This window comes from Rhinoraja longicauda, chromosome 41 (assembly GCF_053455715.1).
Source record: "Rhinoraja longicauda isolate Sanriku21f chromosome 41, sRhiLon1.1, whole genome shotgun sequence".
NCBI lineage: Eukaryota > Metazoa > Chordata > Chondrichthyes > Rajiformes > Arhynchobatidae > Rhinoraja > Rhinoraja longicauda.
Window position 1 is genome coordinate 2,656,851 of NC_135993.1, and position 22,224 is coordinate 2,679,074.

Sequence of the window (22,224 nt, forward strand, 5' to 3'; positions counted from 1 at the left end):
GCATTTTGTGAAATAAATACCTTCGATTTGTACCAGCATCTGCAGTTATTTTCTTACACTACTCCAGCATTTTGCGTCTACCTTTGATTTAAACCAGCACCTGCAGTTCTTTCCCACACATGATGCCTGACCCGCTGAGTTACCTGCAACTTTTTGTGTCTATCTTTGGGCTAGAGGCAAGTTGTCATTAGAGAAACAAATAGACTACAATGTCCATCAGGCTTTGCGCTGGCGCATGCGCAGTAACTGCCCTCCCGCAATGGGAGCCCACCCAGCAAGACGCTGCGCGCTGATTGGCCTGGGCGCGGGCTGGGGGGGATTCCCGTCGCCCGGAGAGTAAACAAGGCGGCCGCCATCTTTGTCCGAGGGGCCGCTCCGGGGGTCGTCGGGCGCGCCTCTAAATTCCCCACTTTCCCGACAAAACGAGGGAAGTAATGGCCACTTTACCTCACCGATTTAGCTGAAGAAGCGAAATGCGTCGTTAGAATCCGAAAATAGAGGGAATTTCTTTCCATCCAAAACAAACCACCCATCGGAGCCAACATGGAGGTTCTCATCAGCGAGGAGCGGTCGAAGATGGGCGCGGGGAAGGGGGCGGCTCCGTGGGGCGGGGAGGCCGAGGTGGAGGATCACTATGACAGCGGCATCGGCTCGCTCAGCGACCTGCAGAGCCGGCACGTCTTCGGGCCGCTGGACGAGGCCAAGGCGGCGGCGGCGGCGGCGGCGGCGGCGGCGGCAGTGTCCGTGTTCGGCTCCGGCTCCGGCTCCGGCCCGGGATGCGAGCCCGACGTGTGGCCGTCCAGCCAGCAGCGGCTCGAGTGCGGCATCGGCCAGATCACCCGCGGCCTGGAGCGGGTGGAGCTCCGCGGCCGGGAGCCGGCGACGGCCGACCTGGCACAACTGCTCAACTACCGCACCGAGGAGCTCGACTCGTGAGTGTGTGCACACTCGCTTGCACGCGCGGCCGGGCGCGCTCACGTCTGTTCACACTTGGGGAAGGGAGCGCGCTCTCATGGGCTTGCACGACCCCCATACACTTGCACGAACACCCCCCCCTCTTACACTTGCACGAAACCCCCCCTTACACTTGCACGAACACCCCCCCCCAATACACTTGCACGAAACCCCCGCAATACACTTGTACAAAACCCCCCCAATACACTTGTACAAAACCCCCCCAATACACTTGCACGAAACCCCCCCAATACACTTGTACAAAACCCCCCCAATACACTTGTACAAAACCCCCCCAATACACTTGTACAAAACCCCCCCCAATACACTTGCACGAAACCCCCCCAATACACTTGTACGAAACCCCCCCAATACACTTGTACGAAACCCCCCCAATACACTTGCACGAAACCCCCCCATACACTTGCACGAAACCCCCCCCAATACACTTGTATGAAACCCCCCCATACACTTGCACGAAACCCCCCCAATACACTTGCACGAAACCCCCCCCATACACTTGCATGAAACCCCCCCATACACTTGCATGAAACCCCCCCATACACTTGCATGAAACCCCCCCATACACTTGCACGAAACCCCCCCATACACTTGCATGAAACCCCCCCATACACTTGCATGAAACCCCCCCATACACTTGCATGAAACCCCCCCATACACTTGCATGAAACCCCCCCATACACTTGCACGAAACCCCCCCCATACACTTGCATGAAACCCCCCCATACACTTGCACGAAACCCCCCCCATACACTTGCATGAAACCCCCCCATACACTTGCATGAAACCCCCCCAATACACTTGCACGAACACCCCCGCCATACACTTGCACGACCCTCCATACACTTGCACGAACACCCCCCCTTACACTTGCACGAAATCCCCCCATACACTTGCACGAAACCCCCCCATACACTTGCACGAAACCCCCCCCCAATACACTTGTACAAAACCTCCGCAATACACTTGCACAAACCCCCCGCAATACACTTGCACGACCCCCCATTCCCTTGCACGACCCCCCCATTCCCTTGCACGACCCCCCCATTCCCTTGCACGACCCCCCCATTCCCTTGCACGACCCCCCATTCCCTTGCACGACCCCCCCATTCCCTTGCATGACCCCCATTCCCTTGCACGACCCTCCATTGACTTGCATCTCTCCATTCGCTTACACATCCCCCCAATTAACTAACCCGTCCCCCATTGACTTGCACGCCTCCATTCACTTGCACGCTGCTCCCCCCCCCCCCCCCATTTGCTTGCATGCTTCTTCCCTCCCATTCACATGCACGCCTCCTTACCACATTCACCTGTATGTGTCCCGTCTCTCCCCCCCCCCTCCTCCCAATTCACTTGCCCTTGTAACTACCCTTCCTCTGGGGTCTCTGTGCTTCTATTATTTGTCATGTTGGTACCTCTCCACCATTGCTATTCCTTCAGCTTCCTGGCCCTCAGCTCTGGAATTACGTACCTGAATCTGTAACTTTTACCAGTAAGATTGCTCAACCATAGAACGGTACAGAAAGCCCTGGAATAACTTAGCGGGTCAGACAGCATCTCTGGAGGCAATGGATGGGCGATGTTTTGGGTTGGGATCCTTTTCTTTTGACTGACTGTTGGGACCAGAGCTCAAATGTTGCCTATCCGTGTCCTCTAAAGATGCTGCCTGACCACCAGCACTTTGTGTTCTACACAAACTTCAAGAATCTGGAGGTACTTGTGTCTCTATGCAACAGTACAGAGAAACAGGCACTTCGAACCACCATATGTTGCCAAATTACACTAATCTCCTGTGCCTACACATGATCCATTCCCTGTGTCTATCTAAAAGCTTCTTGAATAACGCTCTTGATCAGCCATGATCACATTGAATGGCGGTGCTGGCTCGAAGGGCCGAATGGCCTCCTCCTGCACCTATTGTCTATCTGGTTCCATTACTACCATGTCTGTTTTAATAAAAAAAGCCTGCCCTGTGTATCTTTTTCCTTCCTCTCATGTTTAAGATATGTCCTCTGGTCTTTGACTTTTCCAACCTGGGAAAACATTCTGTCTACCCTAACTTTACTTCTCTTAAGTTTATATAATTCTGTCGGGTCTCTTAACGTCTGGCAATCGAGAGAAACCAATCCAAATTTGTCCGATCTCTTCTTGAAGCTAATACACTCTACTCCAGGCAGCATAAATTTTAACGACAATCCTTTTGCCAGATGCCATTATGTCCTCTTTTCTGATGTGCCACCTTTGTTGTTTGAGAATGCTCCAGTGAAGTAATGTTGGCGGTGTTGTTGGAATTGTAGATTCAATGCCCTGAGTTTAAGAATGTGGATTAAAAAGGTAATTGACCTAAGGTGTTAATTCTTTCTCTCTCTCAGTGGATGCTGCCTGTCTGTTTTTTTGCATATTTCTGAGAAAGCAAATTAGGCCATAGGGTAATGTGCCATGTGTAAAATTGGTACGACAAAAGAGCAGCCTTTGCTCAATATTGCATTGGTATGTCAACTTAGGTCAGAATTGGAAGCTGCAGAGTGGGTTTTTAAAGGCTTTGAAGAGGCATTATATCTGCTGTTTATTCACAAAATGCTGGAGTAACTCAGCAGGTCAGGCAGCATCTCAGAAGAGAAGGAATGGGTGACGTTTCGGGTCGAGACCCTTCTTCAGACTGATGTCAGGGGGGCGGGACAAAGGAAGGATATAGGTGGTGACAGGAAGATAGAGGGAGATCGTCTGAAGAAGGGTCTCGACCCGAAACATCACCTATTCCTCCTCTCCTGAGATGCTGCCTGACCTGCTGAGTTACTCCAGCATTTTGTGAATAAATACCTTTGATTTGTACCAGCATCTGCAGTTATTTTCTTATACATTATATCTGCTGCTTGGTTTGTAGGTATTGGTTTTGTTGACTGCACTAGGAGGTATTTCAATCTGCTACATTTGTTATCGGAGGAAGCCGAGGTTTTGCTATTTCAAGAGGCCAAAGGGAAATTTTAGTTGAGGCTTTTGAAATAGAATTCTAGGTAGCTAGAATCAGAAGGATCTATATCCTTTAGTAGAGAAATGAGCTAGAGGATATGGTTACTAATTAATGCCAAGAAGAATTAAAAGTGAATTCTGAAATTTATTTTTGCTTGCTTTGTGTACGTTCTGGAATTCACTGTCTAACATAGTGATGGATTTATTATATTTGAAGTAAGCTATTCGACCCACCTGGGCCATGCCATAGAGCAATGAAATCAGTTCCATTCCCCATTCCATTCCATGCCAGTTTAACTTGACATGCTGTTCGGCACCAACATTGTGGATCGAAGTGTCTATTCCCGTGCTGTACTGTTCTATGTTGAAATCTGCATAAATACAATTTTTAAGTTTTGAACGTTTCTTAGAAGGAAAATGCTTGCATTTTATTTAGTGGATTTCCTGAACGCTCAGACCCATCAAAGTACTTTTAAAACTCTAATATTGTAGGAATGGTCAGATTCAGATTACATACAGAAAGGTCCTACAAACATAAATAAGATTTTAAAAATTCCTTCAGTATTGTTCCGTAAGGGATAAGTATACAGTTGGCTAAATTGTTCAGATCAACAGTCTTTGCTCATCTTTTCAAGATGCTTTTAAAAATGGTTTTATTCCACAGCTGACTCATACAGTGCCCTCCATAATGTTTGGGACAAAGACCCATTTATTTATTTGCCTCTGAACTCCACAATTTGAGATTTGTAATAGAAAACATCACATGTGGTTAAAGTGCACATTTATACATTTTGGTTTCACCATGTAGAAATTACAGCAGTGTTTATACATAGTCCCCCCATTTCAGGGCACCACAATGTTTGGGACACAGCAATGTCATGTTTAGTATTTTGTTGCATATCCTTTGCATGCAATGACTGCTTGAATTCTGTGATTTGTGGACATCACCAGTTGTTAGGTGTCTTTTCAGGTGGTGCTCTGCCAGGCCTGTATTGCAGCGATCTTCAGCTTATGCTTGTTTTGGGGGCAAGTCCCCTTTAGTTTTCTCTTTGGGATATAAAAGGCATGCTCAATTGGGTTCAGATCGGGGGATTGACATGACCACTCAAGAATTGACATTTATTTAGCTTTGAAAAACTCCTTTGTTGCTTTAGCAGTATGTTTGGGATCATTGTCTTGCTGTAGAATGAACCGCCGGCCAATGAGTTTTGAGGCAGTTGTTTGAACTTGAGCAGATAGGATGTGTCTATACACTTCAGAATTTATCATGCTACTACCATCAGCAGTTGTATCATCAATGATGATAAGTGAGCCAGTACCTTCAGCAGCCATACATGCCCAGACCATAACACCCCCACCACCGTGTTTCACAGATGAGGTGGTATGCTTTGGATGTTGGACAGTTCCTTCTCTCTTCCATACTTTGCTCTTGCCATCACTCTGATGTAAGTTAATCTTTGTCTCATCTGTCCACAAGACCTTTTTTCCAGAACTGCAGTTGCTCTTTTAAGTACTTCTTGGCAAACTGTAACCTGGCCATCCTATTTTAGTGGCAAACCAGTGGTTTGCATCTTGCAGTGTAGCCTCTGTATTTCTATTCATGAAATCTTCTGTGGACAGTGGTCATTGACAAATCCACACCTGAAGAGTGTTTCTGATCTGTCGAACAGGTGTTTGGTGATTTTTCTTTATTATAGAGAGAATTATTTTGTCATCAGCTGTGGAGATCTTTCTTGGCCTGCCAGTCCCTTTGCGATAAGTAAGCTTCCAGTGCTCTCTTTCTCCTTAATGATTTCTCAAACAGTTGATTTTGGTAAGCCTAAGGTTTGGCTGATGTCTCTAACCGTTTTATTCTTCTTTCTCAGTCTCATAATGGCTTCTTTGACTTTCATTGGCACAACTTTGGTCCTCATGTTGATAAACAGCAATCAAAGTTTCCAAAGGTGATGGAAAGACTGGAGGAAAGACGATGTACTGAGAGCTCTCTTATACCTGCATTAAGGCAGCATTTAAGCACACCTGAGCAATTACAAACACCTGTGAAGCCATGTGTCCCAAACATTATGGTGCCCTGAAATGGGGGGACTATGTATAAACACAGCTGTAATTTCTACATGGTGAAACCAAAATGTATAAAAATACCCTTTAATAAAATCTGACAATGTGCACCTTAATCACATGTGATTTTTTTTTTCTATTACAAATCTCAAATTGTGGAGTACAGAGGCAGATAAATAAATGATGCTCTTTGTCCCAAACATTATGGAGGGCACTGTTACATACCTGGAGCAGAATGGGAGGAAATATTTTCAATCCTCGGCTCAAGTGCTCAGATGTGGGAGTGTTGGAGGTGCAGAGATATATTTAAACCTCTGACAGTTCAGCCACTGAAGTCTAGACATCTTTATCTTCTTTGTGCTGTGTCTCTAATTGGTTAGCCCCGGCATTGACAGCTCATTGATGTGGTCTGAGGTTGTATTTGTCAATGTTTCCCAGTAGCGTTTGCCACATTAATGGTATTTTAAACTTTATCTTTGACCTAGCAGTACAAGACGAGGCATTTGGCCTATCATGACAATTCTTATTCTTTGAAAGAAGGAAGATCCCAGCCACTTCCTCAACAGTTTGTCCTTCCCCTTAAATACCCATGGGGTAGCACGGTGGTGCAGCAGGTCGAACCACTGCCTCACAGCCCCAGGGGCCTGGGTTTGATCCTGACCTCTGCTGCCACGTATGGAGTTTGCACATTCTGCCAAACAGATTTCTTCAAGGCACTCTGGTTTCCTCCCACATCCCAAAGGCGTGGATCAGTTGTTTAATTGGCTGTTGTGTATTGTCCAGAGTGTGTAAGAAAGTTGATGGAAATGGAGGGGGAACAAAATAAGGTAAGTGGAAATGGGTGCCCGATGGTTGGCAAGACCCCATGGGCCTGTTTATAGTGCAGGATCAGTGGTGCAGCTGCCCCTCAGTGCCAGAGACCTGCAGTCGATCCTGATCTCGGGTGCTGTCTGTGGGGAGTTTGCTCATTTCCCCTGTGCCCACATGGGTTTCCTCCCGGCGATCCGATTTTCCCCTATATTGCAGGTTTGTAGGTTAATTGGTTTCTGTAAATTGTCCTTAGTGTGTAGGGAGTGGATGCGAAAGTGTGATATCGTAAAGTAGTGAGAACGGGCGATCGATGGTTGGCTGGGACTCGATGAGCCGCAGAGCCTATTTCCATCCCAAATCTAAACACTAAAACCTGAAACTTGATTCCATCACCTTTTGATAGAACATTCCAGATCTTGCAAAACTGTGTTGAAATGAAAAACATTTTTAGTTCTATAATTTTAAAATCTATTACTGTTGATCTTGAAATGGAGCAAATTCAGAGAGACCAAAAGCATTTCTAGATATCTTACAAGTCTACCTGGCTTCTGCTCAAAGGAGAACAATTCCATCTTATCCAAGCTTTGCACATGGCTCAGCTGTGCCATCTTGTTACATCTCTGTACATAGAATAATGCCTTTTTAATGCATAATGTCTAGAATTATGAATAATATTCCATTGATGCCGTGATCAGTGACGAACATAGGTTTAGCAGGACTTCAAGAGAGAGCTAGATAGAGCTCTTAAGGATAGCGGAGTCAGGGGGTATGGGGAGAAGGCAGGGACGGGGTACTGATTGAGAATGATCAGCCATGATCACATTGAATTTCGGTGCTGGCTCGAAGGGCCGAATGTCCTCCTCCTGCACCTATTGTCTATTGTCTATTCTTTGCTTTTGTACATGATATACAAAGGTACGTTTGTGACCTGCAAAGTTCCTCACTCACCAGTGAAGTTCATAAAAAATTCTTGTCTGGGGAATAGTGAGAAGCATAAAAGGTGGTGCAGCGATGGATTTGCTGCCTTACAGCACTGGAGACTATGGGTACTTGTCTGTACAGGGTTTGTACGATCACCCCATGACCTGCGTGGGTTTTCTCCGGTATCTCCGATTTCCTCCCAGGCTCCAAAGACATACAGGTTTGTAGGTGAATTGGCTTGGTACAATTGTAAATTGTCCCGTGTGTGTGATAATGTTAGTGTGCGGGGATCGCTGGTCGGTGAGCCGAAGGGCCTGTTTCCGCGCTGCATCAATAAACTATGTGGAGGAAAGGACTGGTAGAGTGTTACAATTGTTTCCTGTGAATCCATATGTTGGTGTCACACTACTTGTGTACCTTAGAGCTTAATGTGCTTTTCTGGCAGAGGGACGGAAGTGAACGAAAAGGGACATGGACATCTGGTGATAAAGATAAATGTTATCGCGTGTTGGATGCTAAATATTTTTCTCCCAGCTGCAGCGTTGAGGAAATAAACCCATAACGTTCTCTGAGCCCGTCGGTATATTTTTAGAAAACCAGAAAGTCCCTTGTTCTAATTACCTGTGGTGCGACTCACATCGCACCAGTTTGCCACAGTTACAATGGCTATTGTTAATCAGCCTGTACCCGGTTGTCGACAGCTTAGACAGTTTCCTATATTTGCACATGTGTTTCTTGCATGCTGATTTGGCGTTGGGTAGCCGAGATGCATCACAGCTTGGTTTGGGAACATCTCCATCCAAGACCACAAGAAATTGTAGAGAATTGTGGACGCAGCCCAGACCATCACACGAACCAACCTCCCTTCCATTGACTCCATTTATACCTCGCGCTGCCTCGTCAAGGCCAGCAGCATAATCAAGGACGAGTCGCACCCTGTCCACTCCCTCTTCTGCAGTGGAGCGCAGTCATGCACCCTGTCCACGCCCTCTTCTGCAGTGGAGCGCAGTCATGCAGCGAGGTGGTGGCACTGATGCAGATGAAGGGCTTTTGCTTAAAATTGATGTTTCCAGGGACATCATCTTAAACTTTACACAGAAGGGATTAAATGCCACCTTCATTGTGAAAAAGTGGCTGCCCTACTTTATTTAGCGACAGTATTTTCCAAATTAGTCATGTTGCTCACCACATGTCGAAGGAGAGGGAGTTAAGAAACTCGAATGTGTTTCTGTACTTTCTTTCTCCTCCCATTGATGTGCTGTCCTGGTTTAACAGAGATAAGCACTAATTGTCTTTGCTCTAGTTTTATGTCAAAACTTTTGGTGCAGAAGTTCCAACAATATACTATTTCCTAAAGAGTTACGGCTTAAGTCTAATATATTGTGTGCCAATGCAGTTTTCAGCTCTTTTGATGTTAAAACCTATATTATTGTCTAATTTGTGTAATTTTCCATGATCAAAATTTCAGGAACAGTTTTCTCTCTCCCTCCCTCTAGCACATCTCTCTCTCTCTCCTTTTTGCTGGTTCACTTCTTTGTTTTCACAGTGTTTAAATTATCTGTAATTAGGGAGCAGGTTACCTGCACTGGACTGACCCTAAACCCAGTCTTTATTTGGCTTCTAGGATACATACGATTGTGAACTGTCATGGCTGCCTCCATTCAGTTTGTCTCTGTGTCTGTCTCTCTGTCTCTCTTTCTGGCTGTGTGTGTATCTCTCTCCCCCCCCCCCCCCCGTGGCTGTTTCCTCTTTTTTCACGTGTTTATTTTCTTGTCTCTCACACTTGTCTCGTTACCCAAGGGACCTAAGCTGTATTGAACAGTTTTTAAACTGGGGCCCATCATCAAGATGAGTGACTAGTGTCTGGACCTTTTTGTTTTACTAGGATGCTGCACCTAGCCATCATTCATGAGGAAGATTGCCTACTGGAGCACCTTCTCCATTGTATGAAGGGTACAAATTTTCTCGATCAACAGAATGACATGAAGCAGGTGATTAGAGTGCAAACGGAAATGATCACTTCAGGTTTTGTTATCCTGCACGTTTCCTTGTTAGATTAAATTATTCTGTGTTTTTGTTCTTTAATGAAAGTGCAGACTCCCCTTCCACGCCCCGCGCTGTAGTCGCCAAAAGTTATTTGCTTTCATCCCCTCCGTAAATCTCTTGCAGACTGCACTGCATTTGGCCGTGATCCTTGGGCGATCAGAGTTGGTGAAGAAGTTGGTCGCAGCTGGAGCGAACCTTTTGCTTCAGGAGAAGGATGGGAACACTGCTTTACACCTCGCTTGCAAGGAAATGGCACTTGCCTGTGTCCAGGCACTCCTGTTTCACCATTCCACCGATCTAAAGTATTCCAGTTTGTGGGACCCTGCACAGTTCAGGCAGCAGCTACATTTCTATAACTACCGAGGTAAAGTCTTTTGTGTTAATATTCACTTTCAACAAATGGAGACCCGAGGAATTGCAGATGCTGGTTTACAAAGTAAACAATGTGCAGGAGTAACTCAGCGGGTCAGGCAGCATGTCTGGAGGACATGGATAGGATTGAGTCTGATCTGAAACATTGTCTATCCATGTCTTTCAGAGATGCTGCCTGACCTGCTGAATTACTCCAGCACTTTATTTACTTTTATAACTTTCAACAGGTTCTGAATGGAATTCATTAATCTGGTTAAATGATATGAGAACTTCAATTTTTGGGCAGGTTCCAATTTTATTCCATTCCAACCTTGCACTTGGCTTTCCCTCTCCCTGGTCCATCATTTTCACAAAGGTAAAGGCTTGTGTATGGGATAAGTGCTCCCTCTCTGAAAGCGCCATGAACAGGATGGTTTCGCTCCTGACTTCGTGTGCTTTCTGTGTAGGATTTGCACGTTCTCCCTGTGACTGCATGCATTCCCTCCGGGTGCTCCGGTTTCCACCCAGATCCCAAAGACGTGCAGGTTTGTAGGTTAATTTGCTTCTGTAAATTGCCCTTAATCTAGGGAGTGGATGAGAAAGCGGGATAACATAGAACTGGTGTGAACAGGTGGTCGGCGTGGGCCGAAGGGCCTGTTTCCGTGCTGTATCTTTCAATCGTGCGAGCCATCTGGGTGGGAGCCCTGGGGCATGTCACCATGGATGGCTGTTACTCCAATTTGTTCATCTGGTAGAGAGAAAATCAAACGTATCAATTGGAGCAATGTTTGTAACCTCTGACACAAGAAGATTTTTAAATAACTTCAGTGATCTTTTATTGAACTTCTTACTGTCATGTTCTGGTTTTGGATAGTACAATGCAATTTTCCAGTCCTTCAAGCTACAGGGACTTTGTTGCTTTGTATAATATCTTATTACATTGAAATTCCCAACCTCCTTGCCGTCATCTGCTCTCATCCTTGGACTAGATAGATACTGGGAAGCTAAAATACCCCCATGGCCCATTTGTCAAAAGTGGAAATGGTATCAAGAGTAGTAGAGTGACACGGTGTGGTAATAGGTCCTTCGGCCCAACTTGCCCACACCTCTGTTTTCTCAATTTGCCTGCTCAGGGCAAGAGACTCTGTGCATCTACCCAATTTATTCCTCTCATGGTCAAGTCAAGACTCTTGAGATATCCAAAGGTTCAGTTCTAACACAATATCAATTATCTCAGGGATAAATCGAAATATGTTTTAGCCGGCCTAGAGCGTTGCCTGGGGGTAAATTGTTCAGGCTTCCTTTTATCAAGCTTCCAGTAAGAATGGCTGGATATCAATAGAGAATGGTTTGTAATCCTACCAAGGGGATGCTGGCTGGGCTATTTCTGTGCAAACCTTGAAACGGAACCCAGATGTATCTTCAGGAAAGCTGAGAAGGAAATTGAAGGGAAGATTGATGTGCCCCAAAGCCTGAATTAAATCTAATTGGGGCATTGGGTGAGAGGTCAGCCAGTGATTGGGACCAAATGGCTAACTTTGGTTTTTTTTAAAATTCTTGCATTCTAATACATTTATCTCCCACCCTCAGGCTTCACGCCCCTCCATGTGGCTGTACTACTTAATGATGTTCAGGTGGTCGAGTATCTTTTGCATTTTGAAGTGGATGTGAATGCAAAGGCAAGTCCTCTGATATCTCTATGTGTAGGAAGGAACTGCAGATGCTGGTTTAAATCGAAGATAGACACAAAATGCTGGAGTAACTCAGCGGGACAGGCAGCATCTCTAGAGAGAAGGAATGGGTGACGTTTCGGGTCGAGACCCTTCTTCAGACTTGAACTGAAGAAGGGTCTCGACCCGAAACATCACCCATTCCTTCTCTCCAGAGGTGCTGCCTGGCCCGCTGGGTTATTCCAGCATTTTCTGTCTATCTTAACTAGTTATTCGTGTTCTTCCCACTAGGATCTTCTGACATCTAAAATGTCTGCTTTCATATATTTCAAATTAATGAATGGTTACATCAGAGGCCAGCCCCCGACTTAGCAAATTTTACTGTTACACACCAGCCATTAACTTTGGAAATCTTTGCCACAAAAGGCTGAAGAGGCCAAGTCAGTGGATATTTTTAAGGCAGAGGTAGATGTTTGACTAGGACAGGTGTCAGAGGTTATGGGGAGAAGGCAAGAGAATGAGGTTAGGAGGGAGAGATAAATCAGCCATGATTGAATAGGCTTGATGGGCCGAATGGCCTAATTCTATTCCTGTCACTTATGACCTTATAACTCTTATGTTAATTAACTATTTAACACATTAACTCTTGGGAGTGCCCAAAACAGCAACAGCAGCAATATAGGGTACTCCTAAAGATCAGTTTGGGAAGCCCAAAAGCAATGATTTGTGCTGCTGTACAAAACAGCAAACATCAGAATGACTTGCTATGTCCCTTTATCACTTCAAGTGCTTTAAAACAACAGTTTCCGTGGAGTGAAATTACTATCTTGCTAAATCTTCTGCATGTGAAATTGTTGGAATTAATGAGAAGGTGACTGATATCCTGCGAAAAGATTGGTATATTTCTGTCAGATCTTTAAAGCTTGGCATCAATTTCTGTTTGCAGGAGAAGTGTGCAGGTCGGACTGCGTTACACCTGGGAGTAGAACAGCAGAATCGGCACGTCATCAAACTCTTGTTGAACAGGGGGGCCGATGTCCATGCCCAGATGTACAATGGCTGCACACCAATCTGCCTGGCAGTGTACATGCCTGACTCTGGAATAACTCAGATGCTCAGAGACTATGGCTCTTCAGAACCTCTGTCAGATGATGAGTCAGACGAAGATGAAGGAATTGATGAAGATGGCGTGGTATGTAAGCTGTTTAATGGCGGGTGTATGTGTGTGTATGGGACTCGAGTAAATACTAGTGGGAGCACCCAGCTCAACTGACACAAGAAGGAAGTTCCTACACTTCAGTATAAAGTGGGAGGCTATTTCCACATTCGACTGATAATATTGTGGCTAAATTTAGTGAATGTATTTATTTCCTCTCGCTGTCTCAAATGGAGGCGCTGTTCCCTGGTCTCAAGTGTCTGTTAATGTTGCCAGATTGTAAATCCCAGTGCTCTTGAGTTTCACACCAGCCTGCAACTCCTGGGATTGGGACAACCATGGTTTTGAGCCGGATTGCTCGTGCCAATTAAGAGACACAAGGTGCTGGAGTAACTCAGCAGGCCAGGCAGCAGCATCTCTTGTTGATCAATGGTCAGTGCGGACTCGGTGGGCCATAGGGCCTGTTTCCAGACTGTATCTCTAACCTAAATTAAAAATAAGGTCGACAATAGACAATAGACAATAGACAATAGACAATAGGTGCAGGAGTAGGCCATTCAGCCCTTCGAGCCAGCACCGCCATTCAATGCGATCATGGCTGATCACTATCAATCAGTACCCCGTTCCTGCCTTCTCCCCATACCCCCTCACTCCGCTATCCTTAAGAGCTCTATCCAGCTCTCTCTTGAAAGCATCCAACGAACTGGCCTCCACTGCCTTCTGAGGCAGAGAATTCCACACCTTCACCACCCTCTGACTGAAAAAGTTCTTCCTCATCTCCGTTCTAAATGGCCTACCCCTTATTCTCAAACTGTGGCCCCTTGTTCTGGACTCCCCCAACATAAAATACTGGAGTAATTCAGCGGGCCAGGCAGCATCTCTGGAGAGAAGAAATGGGTGACATTTCGGGTCAAGACCCTTCTTCAGGGGGTGACGTTTCGGGACTGAAGAAGGGTCTCGACCTGAAACGTCACCCATTCCTTCTCTTCAGAGATGCTGCCTGGCCCGCTGAGTTGCTCCAGCATTTTCTGTTTACCTTCGATTTATACCAGCATCTGCAGTTTTCTTTCCTACATAAATTAAAAATAACACTGCTTCAGGTTTGTGGAAATAAAATGCACCAGAAGTACCAGGCAGGAAAATTGGACAGTCAAATGAGCATTTTAAACAGTGCACTCAGGCATCAAAGCAGGAATAAATATTGGGAGATTTCCCTGGTCTTTGTGCACCAATATCTTTCGCCAATTTGGATTCCTTTGCCCCAAATGCTATATGAAGAGCTAGTTCTGAGTTTGGACACTGGAGGTGATGAAGGATCTTGGCCTCAGCTGCTGCACGTTTTCACTTGCAAGCATCACCCCTCTCTGGGGACACTGTGCTGTGTTATAGTGATTAACATTGATGGCATGACCTAGGAATCACAGCAGCTGCAGATCTGGTCTGTCGGTGATTAAACCTCCTGCTGACATTGCTCTCGGCTGAAATGACTCGTCCACTTGACACGAGGGCCCAAAGATGGACACAGGCTACCTGAACATCCTCACGCGGTCACGGGGATAATGTCCAAACTCCGTACAGACAGTCAGGATCGAACGCGGGACTCAGGCGCTGTAAGGCAGCAACTCTACCACCCCAGATTGTTACTAGATTACTTCTGGAGAATGCTCAAGAACAAGTTCCTGGTGTGAATCTGCGCTTTCCCCTTGCACCCTTGAAAAATTCCCTACGCTACTCATCGGCATCACGGTCTCTTCAGTTCAGTTTAGTTTATTGTCACGTGTACCTAGGGTTGCCAACTGTTCCGTATTAGCCGGGACATCCCGTATTTCGGGCTAGAGTGGTTTGTCCCATACGGGACCGCCCTTGTCCCGTCTTAGTAGCGTTGGCAACTTCCTCGCTCCCAAATAAGAGACAAAGGGTGACGTCACCGCTCCGCGCCCCACGTGACCTCACCCAGCCAGCGGCCACGTGCTCCCGCTCCACCAATGGCGGCCGCCATTGGTGGAGCGGGAGCACGTGGCCGCTGGGTGAGGTCACGTGGGGCGCGGGGCGGTGACGTCACCTTGTCTTGTATTTGGGAGCGAGGAAGTTGGCAACCCTATGTGTGGTACCGTGAAAAGCTTTTGTTGCGTGCTAGCCAGTCAGCAGAAAGACAATATATGATTACAATTGAGTCATTTACAGTGTGTTGGTACAGGATAAGGGATCTTGTTGATAAAGGACTTTTATTGAGTGCCATACTTGGCAGACCTTTTGGGACCATCTAACGTGAGGGTGAACACAGACACGTCTTTGTTTTGGGCCTCTGTACTGTGCGGCTCTGTGCATTTTCTCGTTCTCAAAATTTGCACAAACCTTTGGAGGGGGAAGAACTGTGAAAATTAGTTGTCTTAGAAAGCCCCTTCTGCCCAACAGTACACATGAGTGACTATAATATACGTGTCCAAAACGCACAAGCCAGAAAACTGACCTCATTGTTTTACGTATCCCATGCAGTTGCTAGGCATTAATCTTCTGTCAGATGTTGTTGGTTCCTCTTTCTGTTTTAACAGCAAATTTCGCTGTAAGCAGATCACTTAAATTAGTCGACTGTTCAAGCAGCGGGGAGTGTTTTCAGTCTCTTGTATATCTCCAACTGGTTATTGTTCTGGCAAGCCATAAACGATTAGTGGGAGATCGCAGCTGGAGGGTGGTAAACATTTGCATTGGTTCTTGAGCTGGCAACAAGAAGAGCACCAGTTCAAACAGCAACCTGCAACGAGCAGATCAGAAAGTGGTTCCTGTGTACAGTGGGTGGTTAGGATGTGGCTATTTCTGTGCTGGGTGTCACGTAAGGAGGGTCCATAAGTGATTTTCAACAGAAATAACTTGGCGCTGAAAAAGGAATATTAAAAGTTAGAAACAAGAAACTGCAGATGCTGGCTTACAAAAAAGGGCACAAAGTGCTGAAATAACTGTGGGTCAGGCAGCATCTCTGAAGAGCATGGGTGGGTGACGTTTCAGGTTAGGACTGGAGAAGGGTCTCGACTCGAAACGTCATCTATCTATGCTCTAGAGATGCTGCTTGACCTGTTCAGTTTAGTTTATTGCCACATGTACCGAGGTACAGTGAAAAGTTTTTGCTGCGTGCTAACCAGCCAGAGGAAAGACAATACATGATTACAATCACGCCTGCTGAGTTAGTCCAGCACTTTGTGACCTTTTTAATATTAAAAGCTACAAGGTTAGTGATTAAACCAAGTCGTGCATATATGGGAAAGAAAGATTGCGGCTTTGGTTCAAATAGCATTTTTTGTGACATTGAGTTCTATTGACCATTTCCTCTTTTTCTCTTTTTAGGGAGAGTATGATGACTTTGTGGTGCATGGATGTTAATGGAAGATCTGAAAATCCTGCAGTGTCATATTTAAAGATTAAAAACTGTAGCATTAAAGTGGTTCAGCTCGACTGCTGTGAAGGCCCTTAAGTCCCTTATAACTGTTGTGTAACTTTGCATTGAACCAATATCTAGCATTGGAGTAGTCTTTATAACCTTGTGTCTGAAAGTATGGGTTTGTGGCTTGAATGTAACTGGCTGTCATCCTTTCGAAGGGGAACTCGGTGGAAAAATTCCAAGCAGGTGAGATGGAGAGTAGGCCCTGCAGTTTGTTGGCACGGGGTGGGCAGAATGTAAACGCAAAATGCCGGATTAACTCGGAGGGTCAGACAGCATCTCTGGAGAAAAGGAGATGCTGCCTGACCCGCTGAGTTACTCCAGCTTTTCGTGTCTTTTCAGTTTAAACAAGCATCCGCAGTTCCTTCTGACGCGTGTGAGCAGTTGGGATGTGTGTAAGGTGTGAGGCAAACTTGGGAAAACAGGCTGTTGTCGCAGATACTGAAGCTGGACGATGGAGGAAGGGCGAAGAAGATGGAGGTTGAGTTGTGTTGCAGTAATGGAGAAGGAACCGGCATGTGGGGGGGGGAGAGGGAACATCGCTGTTTAAAACAAATTGGCTACTTCCACAAAGCCAAAGTCTTTCGCTCAACAACACTGCCGTCTTCAGCCGAGGTTCCATCTGTCGTTGGCAGGACGCTCGGAAGTCAATCTGTCGCGGGTTTTAAAGAAGTAATCCTACATTTCTGCTTTGCAGCAGCTGCCGCCTTAGCACCGGCGATGAACTGTATGTGTCTGCCGACTAGCGCAAACTCACCAAGCTTCCGCTTTGTTACTGCATGAATGCCGAGCAGCTTTCCTTTTTACTGCAGACGTTTCCTGGCAGTATTTGTCTCGTGGACTCAAATTTCTTGGTGGAAATTAAAGAGAAACAGCGCTTAAAGGTTTGGGTTGCAAGGGTGTGTTTCAAGGCAGTTTCAATAACTCAGTTCAATTAGCATCATTCTTCCTGGTCACATAAGGAGAACAGAGTATGAATGTAGCTGCACCCTTAGAGTCTGCTCACTGTGTGAGGTGTACGTTCACTTCATTCACAATGACTAGTAAAAGAATTTGCAACTCAACAATTCAAATGATTTGATTTTCCTTTTAACTTCCCTTGGCTGGATGTGCAAGCATATGTGCAGTGGCTTAGGACAAGGAACAGAATCCACTAATAAAGGTATAAAGCAAAATGAGTTTCCTGATTTTATAAAAGTAATTCATTGAAAATGCATATGTTAGACCATTTATTGTGTAGGTGCGTTTCATACATAGGTTTTGATATTCAAAGAAGTCTTGTAGTCTGGCAATAGCTTGGTCTTCTCAGATGCATTGGAATGTTTAATGAGACTCCTTTTTGAAAGCCTGGAGTTGTGAGGATGTCCTCGCTGCTCCCTCTCATTCCTCCTGACGTTCCCATTTGGAGACTGTCAATCAGTGGCACCTCTGCCCCTTACAAATTGTCCATCCCTAACCTCCTCCACCGATGGCTCAAGTTTGATGTTGTCCCTTGGAGTGCAATAGGCTGAGATTTGGAAATTCCCGAAGCTAGTCTTAACTCTGGCACTTAGAAGCATTATCAAGAAATATCTGTGTTCAAAGCTAGGTCTGCCACTGGAATTCCATTCAGATGTGTACCCAATCATTCTGAACTACTATGGAGGGATGAAGTTTCTAGCTGTCTTGGTTGTTAGAGTTTAAATGTTATTTTTGCCTTTGGAAACCTCCTGCTCCAGGAGTAGAGAATTGAAATAGAAAGCGAGATCAGAAGGTGATAACGCAACTCTTCATGCCTGTTTCACTATTCAGGTCAACACTGATCCCCCAACTTGACTTAATGTCTCTACCTTTTGCCCCATTTCCATTAGCCTGTGGTCCCCCAGCATTATTCCACCTTTGCAAAAGGAAAAACAAATTTTTATGCACAGCGTTCCAAAGGTTTGGAACTCTTTGCTAAAGAATTCCAAACTTATGGTACCCTGTGCATAAATAATTATTTTCTAACTTCACTCCAAACGCTTGGTTCTCATTTTTCCGATGTCTTCCAGAACCAGATTGTCCAACCAGCTTAATTAAAAAATGAAAAAATACTGCAGATATTCAACATATCATAAGACATAGCAGCAGAATTAGGCTATTCAACCCATCGAGTCTACTCTGCTGTTCCGATCAAGGCTAATCTATTTTCCCCTCTCAACCCACTCTCCTTCCTTCTCCCTGTAGCTTTGACCCCCTTACTAATCAATCTCTGCTTTAAAAATACCCAAAGACTTGACCTCCACCGCCATCTGTGGCAATGAATTCCACAGATTCGCCACCCTCTGGCTAAAGAAATTCCTCCATCTCCATTCTAAAGGTATGTCCTTGTATTCTGAGGCTGTGCCCTCTGATTCTAGACTCTTCCCGTTACTGGAAACATCCTTTCCACGTCCACTCTATCCAGGCCATTCATTATTCAAAAATAAAAAAGAAGCTGAACAGCCCAGACAGTGTCTCTGGAGAGAGAAACCGTTCATGTTTGAGACCAGTGACTTTTCAGCACTGTGCAGTTACCGCTTGATCTGTTTTGTGTTCTCAATACTCAGCATTTGCTACTCTGACCAGCATTTTGCTACTCCGACTCTCTGTCCATCTTCTTGATTCCTCAGAATGTATTGAAAACTTCAAACAGATCACCCCATAACTGTAAATTCCAACACCAATAATCCCAGTCTCTCAACCATCCAGGTTTCATTCTGGTAAACCTACTGTACTCTCTCCCTCCCTCCCCCTGGACCAATATATTTTACTGAAGATGTGATCCAACCTAGGTTTTGATCAGTTGTAGCACCAAACATTCTGCCTTGCAATCAATGCATCATGCTAGCTAAGAGGAAGGACACAAAGTGCTGGAATAACTCTGCAGGTCAGGCAGCATCTCTGGTGAAAAGGAATAGGTGACTTTTTGGGTTGCAACCCTTCTTTAATCCTGATGGATTTTGCTGCCTTAACCTGCCTTGAATTTAGTTCAGCATTTCCCCCCCAAAAGAGTCAATGGCAAAGATACTAGAGGAACAAGATGGACCACTCCGTTGAAATCGCCTATATTGAAGTGTAGTACGCAAAGGAGCCATATTAGTAGGCAAAACCTGCAGTTCGCTATGCCTCTCGCAGTGTAATCAGTGTCTTGGGGGAACAGTATGTGTGATGATACCATTAAAATGCAGGTATCGCAAAATGCCGGAGTAACTCAGCAGGTTAGTCACCCATTCCTTCTCTCCTAGATGCTGCCTGACCTGCTGAGTTACTCCAGCATTTTGTGATACCTTCGATTTGTACCAGCATCTGCAGTTATTTTCCTACACCATTAAAATGCAGAATATGTCTCATCTATCAATTCACAGATTTGTGTTATTTTTCTTTTTAAATGTTTCTGCAAGTTTCTGCCTACTAAAATGGCAGTTTTTAGGGTTGAGTGGTCTATCTTGTTCCTCCAGTATCTTTGGTCGATAGTGACAAAAATTAGCAGCTGACCAATATACCCATACTTTAAGCTTCAGGCTGGAAATGGCTATTTTAAAAACATATTTTAAACTTCCAATGGAGCAAGTAAAATAAGATCTAACCCACCCGGCAGTTTGTGAAAGTTCTGTTCAAGGAATTACCTTGAAACTAAGCGGAGAGATGGCATGATATCTAGAAAAGATGTACACATTTAAACGCACACTTTTACATGCACCTACCTTCCGGCTTTCCATTGCAATGATTTTTTCATTCTATATCTATTTCAGCATGTGATGCTGCCTGTAAAATAAAAGTGTGCGGGGTGGAAACCGTGCTTGCAAACTTGTCCTCTGGTCAACTTGCATATTCTGATCTGTGGACAGTGCTGGTTTCTGAGATCTTGTCGACAATTCATGGATACGAACAATTTGTCAGTAAGTTGTCTCCAAGGAGACTGCCGATTCACACAGTTTTGAGTCTTCATTGCTATTTTATATAGTAGTTTTATTTTGTTTTGCCCTGTTTGCATGTGTACAGAATGCCCAGTTCACTGTAGATGCTCCAGAGATGTGAAGTGTGTGTGGCCTAGTGTTGTTGAGGTAGCCCTGGGGTTAAGTAGTCTTTGTGGACAGCCATGACTTTGTCTTAATGGTTGGTTGACTTGTATTTTAAGCGTAACCTTTATTTCCTTGCTTCAATGTAGCCACGCACCAGGATTGCAAACCAGTGCGTCGCTTGCCTTACACACAGTTGTAATCACTTAGAATAAACAGCACTTTTAAAAAAAAGAGAAAACTGACAAATAAACGTTGCAAATATTGTGGTTTAAAAAAATACAGACTTGTTTGTGCTGTTGAGTACAGTCTTTGCTCTCCCCTCTCTCTCTCCCCTCTCTCTCTCCCCCCTCTCCCCCTCTCTCTCTCCCCCTCCCTCTCTCCACCCTCTCTCTCCCCCTCCCTCTCTCCCCCTCTCCCTCTCCCCCTCCCTCTCTCCCCCTCTTCTCCCCCTCCTCCTCCCTCCCCCCCCCTCTCTCTCTCTCTCTCCCCCCCCTCTCTCTCCCTCCCTCTCTCTTCCCCCCCCCCCCCTTTCTCCCTCTCTCCCACCCATGGGTTCAAATCCCACATCGACACAAAATGCTGGAGTAACTCAGCGGGACAGGCAGCATCTCTGGAGAGAAGGAATGGGTGACATTTCGGGTTGAGACCCTTCAGACTGAAATAGTCTGAAGAACGGTCTCGACCCGAAACGTCACCCATTCCTTCTCTCCAGAGATGCTGCCTGTCCCGCTGAGTTACTCCAGCATTTTGTGTCTACCTTTGAATTAAACCAACATCTATCTGCAGTTCTTTCCTACACGACTCGTCTGCATCTCTCATTTCTCTGCATATCCATCTGACTAAAAGCCTCTTTAATACTATGATCATATCTGCTTCCATTGCCATCTCTGGCAGTGCGTTCCAGGTACTTACCGGGGGAGAGGGGGGGGGGAGAGAAAACTTCCCCACACATCTCATTTAAATGATGCTCCTCTCACCTTAACGCCATGCACTCCAACATTACTGAGGCAGACACAATGTGAGATTTTTTTTTTTACAGCTCTTCCACTAGTTGGAAGAGCTCCATAATAGACCATAGAAAGGTACAGTACAGAAACCAGCCCTTCAGCATACTATGTCTTTGCTGAACATGATGCCAAGACAAACTAATCTCTGCCTGCATGTGAACCATAACCCTCCATTCACTGCATATCCATGTGCCTGTCTAAAAACCTCTCAAATAATCAACGTAGGACAGCACAGGAACCTAGGCCCACAATGTTTGTGCTGAGCTGAACTAATCTCAGCTGCTGCACAAGATCCATATCTCTCCATTTCCAAGTGCCTATCCAAAAGCCTCTTAAACCCCACTTTCGTATTTGCCTCCACTGTCACCCTGGCAATGTGTTCCAGGCACCCACCACCCTCTGTAAACAAAAACCTTGCCCTGCCCTCCATTAAACTTCTCCCTCTTACCTTATAGCCATGCCCTCTAGTTTAGACATTTCCACCCTGGGCAAACGTTCCTGACTAACCTATCTATACCTCTCATAATGTTATAAACTTCTATCAAGTCTACCCTTATCCTCTCACGTTCCGGAGACAACTATTCCAAATCGCTGTAATCTCTCCCTGTAGATGTTCCCCTCTAATCCAGGCAGTATTCTGCTAAACCACCTCTGCACCTTTTCCTGAAGTTTCCAGTAATGGGTGACTGGAACTGTGCACATTATTCCAAATGCAGCCCAACCAACGTCCTAATGCAATGGCACCATGAACCTACAAAACCTGCACGTCTTTGGAACGAGGCGGGAAATCCACCCGGTCACA

General features: G+C 45.5%; 1 protein-coding gene across 1 annotated transcript; it reads left to right on the plus strand.

Annotated features, from left to right (window-relative positions):
• Positions 1 to 302: 302 nt before the first annotated feature.
• Positions 303 to 20,686, plus strand: LOC144611859 (NF-kappa-B inhibitor beta-like). The gene is made up of 6 exons (XM_078431167.1): positions 303 to 932; positions 9,623 to 9,728; positions 9,907 to 10,147; positions 11,725 to 11,813; positions 12,751 to 12,996; positions 16,300 to 20,686. Exons 1-6 carry the CDS (start codon positions 544 to 546, stop codon positions 16,333 to 16,335), a joined length of 1,107 nt encoding a protein of 368 aa, XP_078287293.1. The 5' UTR covers positions 303 to 543; the 3' UTR covers positions 16,336 to 20,686.
• The last annotated feature ends 1,538 nt before the right edge of the window (positions 20,687 to 22,224 follow it).

What these genes read in the sequence shown, in the direction of transcription:
- LOC144611859 (XM_078431167.1), top strand. Translation starts at nt 544, where the DNA reads ATGGAGGTTCTCATCAGCGAGGAGCGGTCGAAGATGGGCGCGGGGAAG. An exon ending in CGCACCGAGGAGCTCGACTC is followed by an intron (nt 933 to 9,622) that starts GTGAGTGTGTGC and finishes TTGTTTTACTAG; the next exon opens with GATGCTGCACCTAGCCATCA. An exon ending in AACAGAATGACATGAAGCAG is followed by an intron (nt 9,729 to 9,906) that starts GTGATTAGAGTG and finishes AATCTCTTGCAG; the next exon opens with ACTGCACTGCATTTGGCCGT.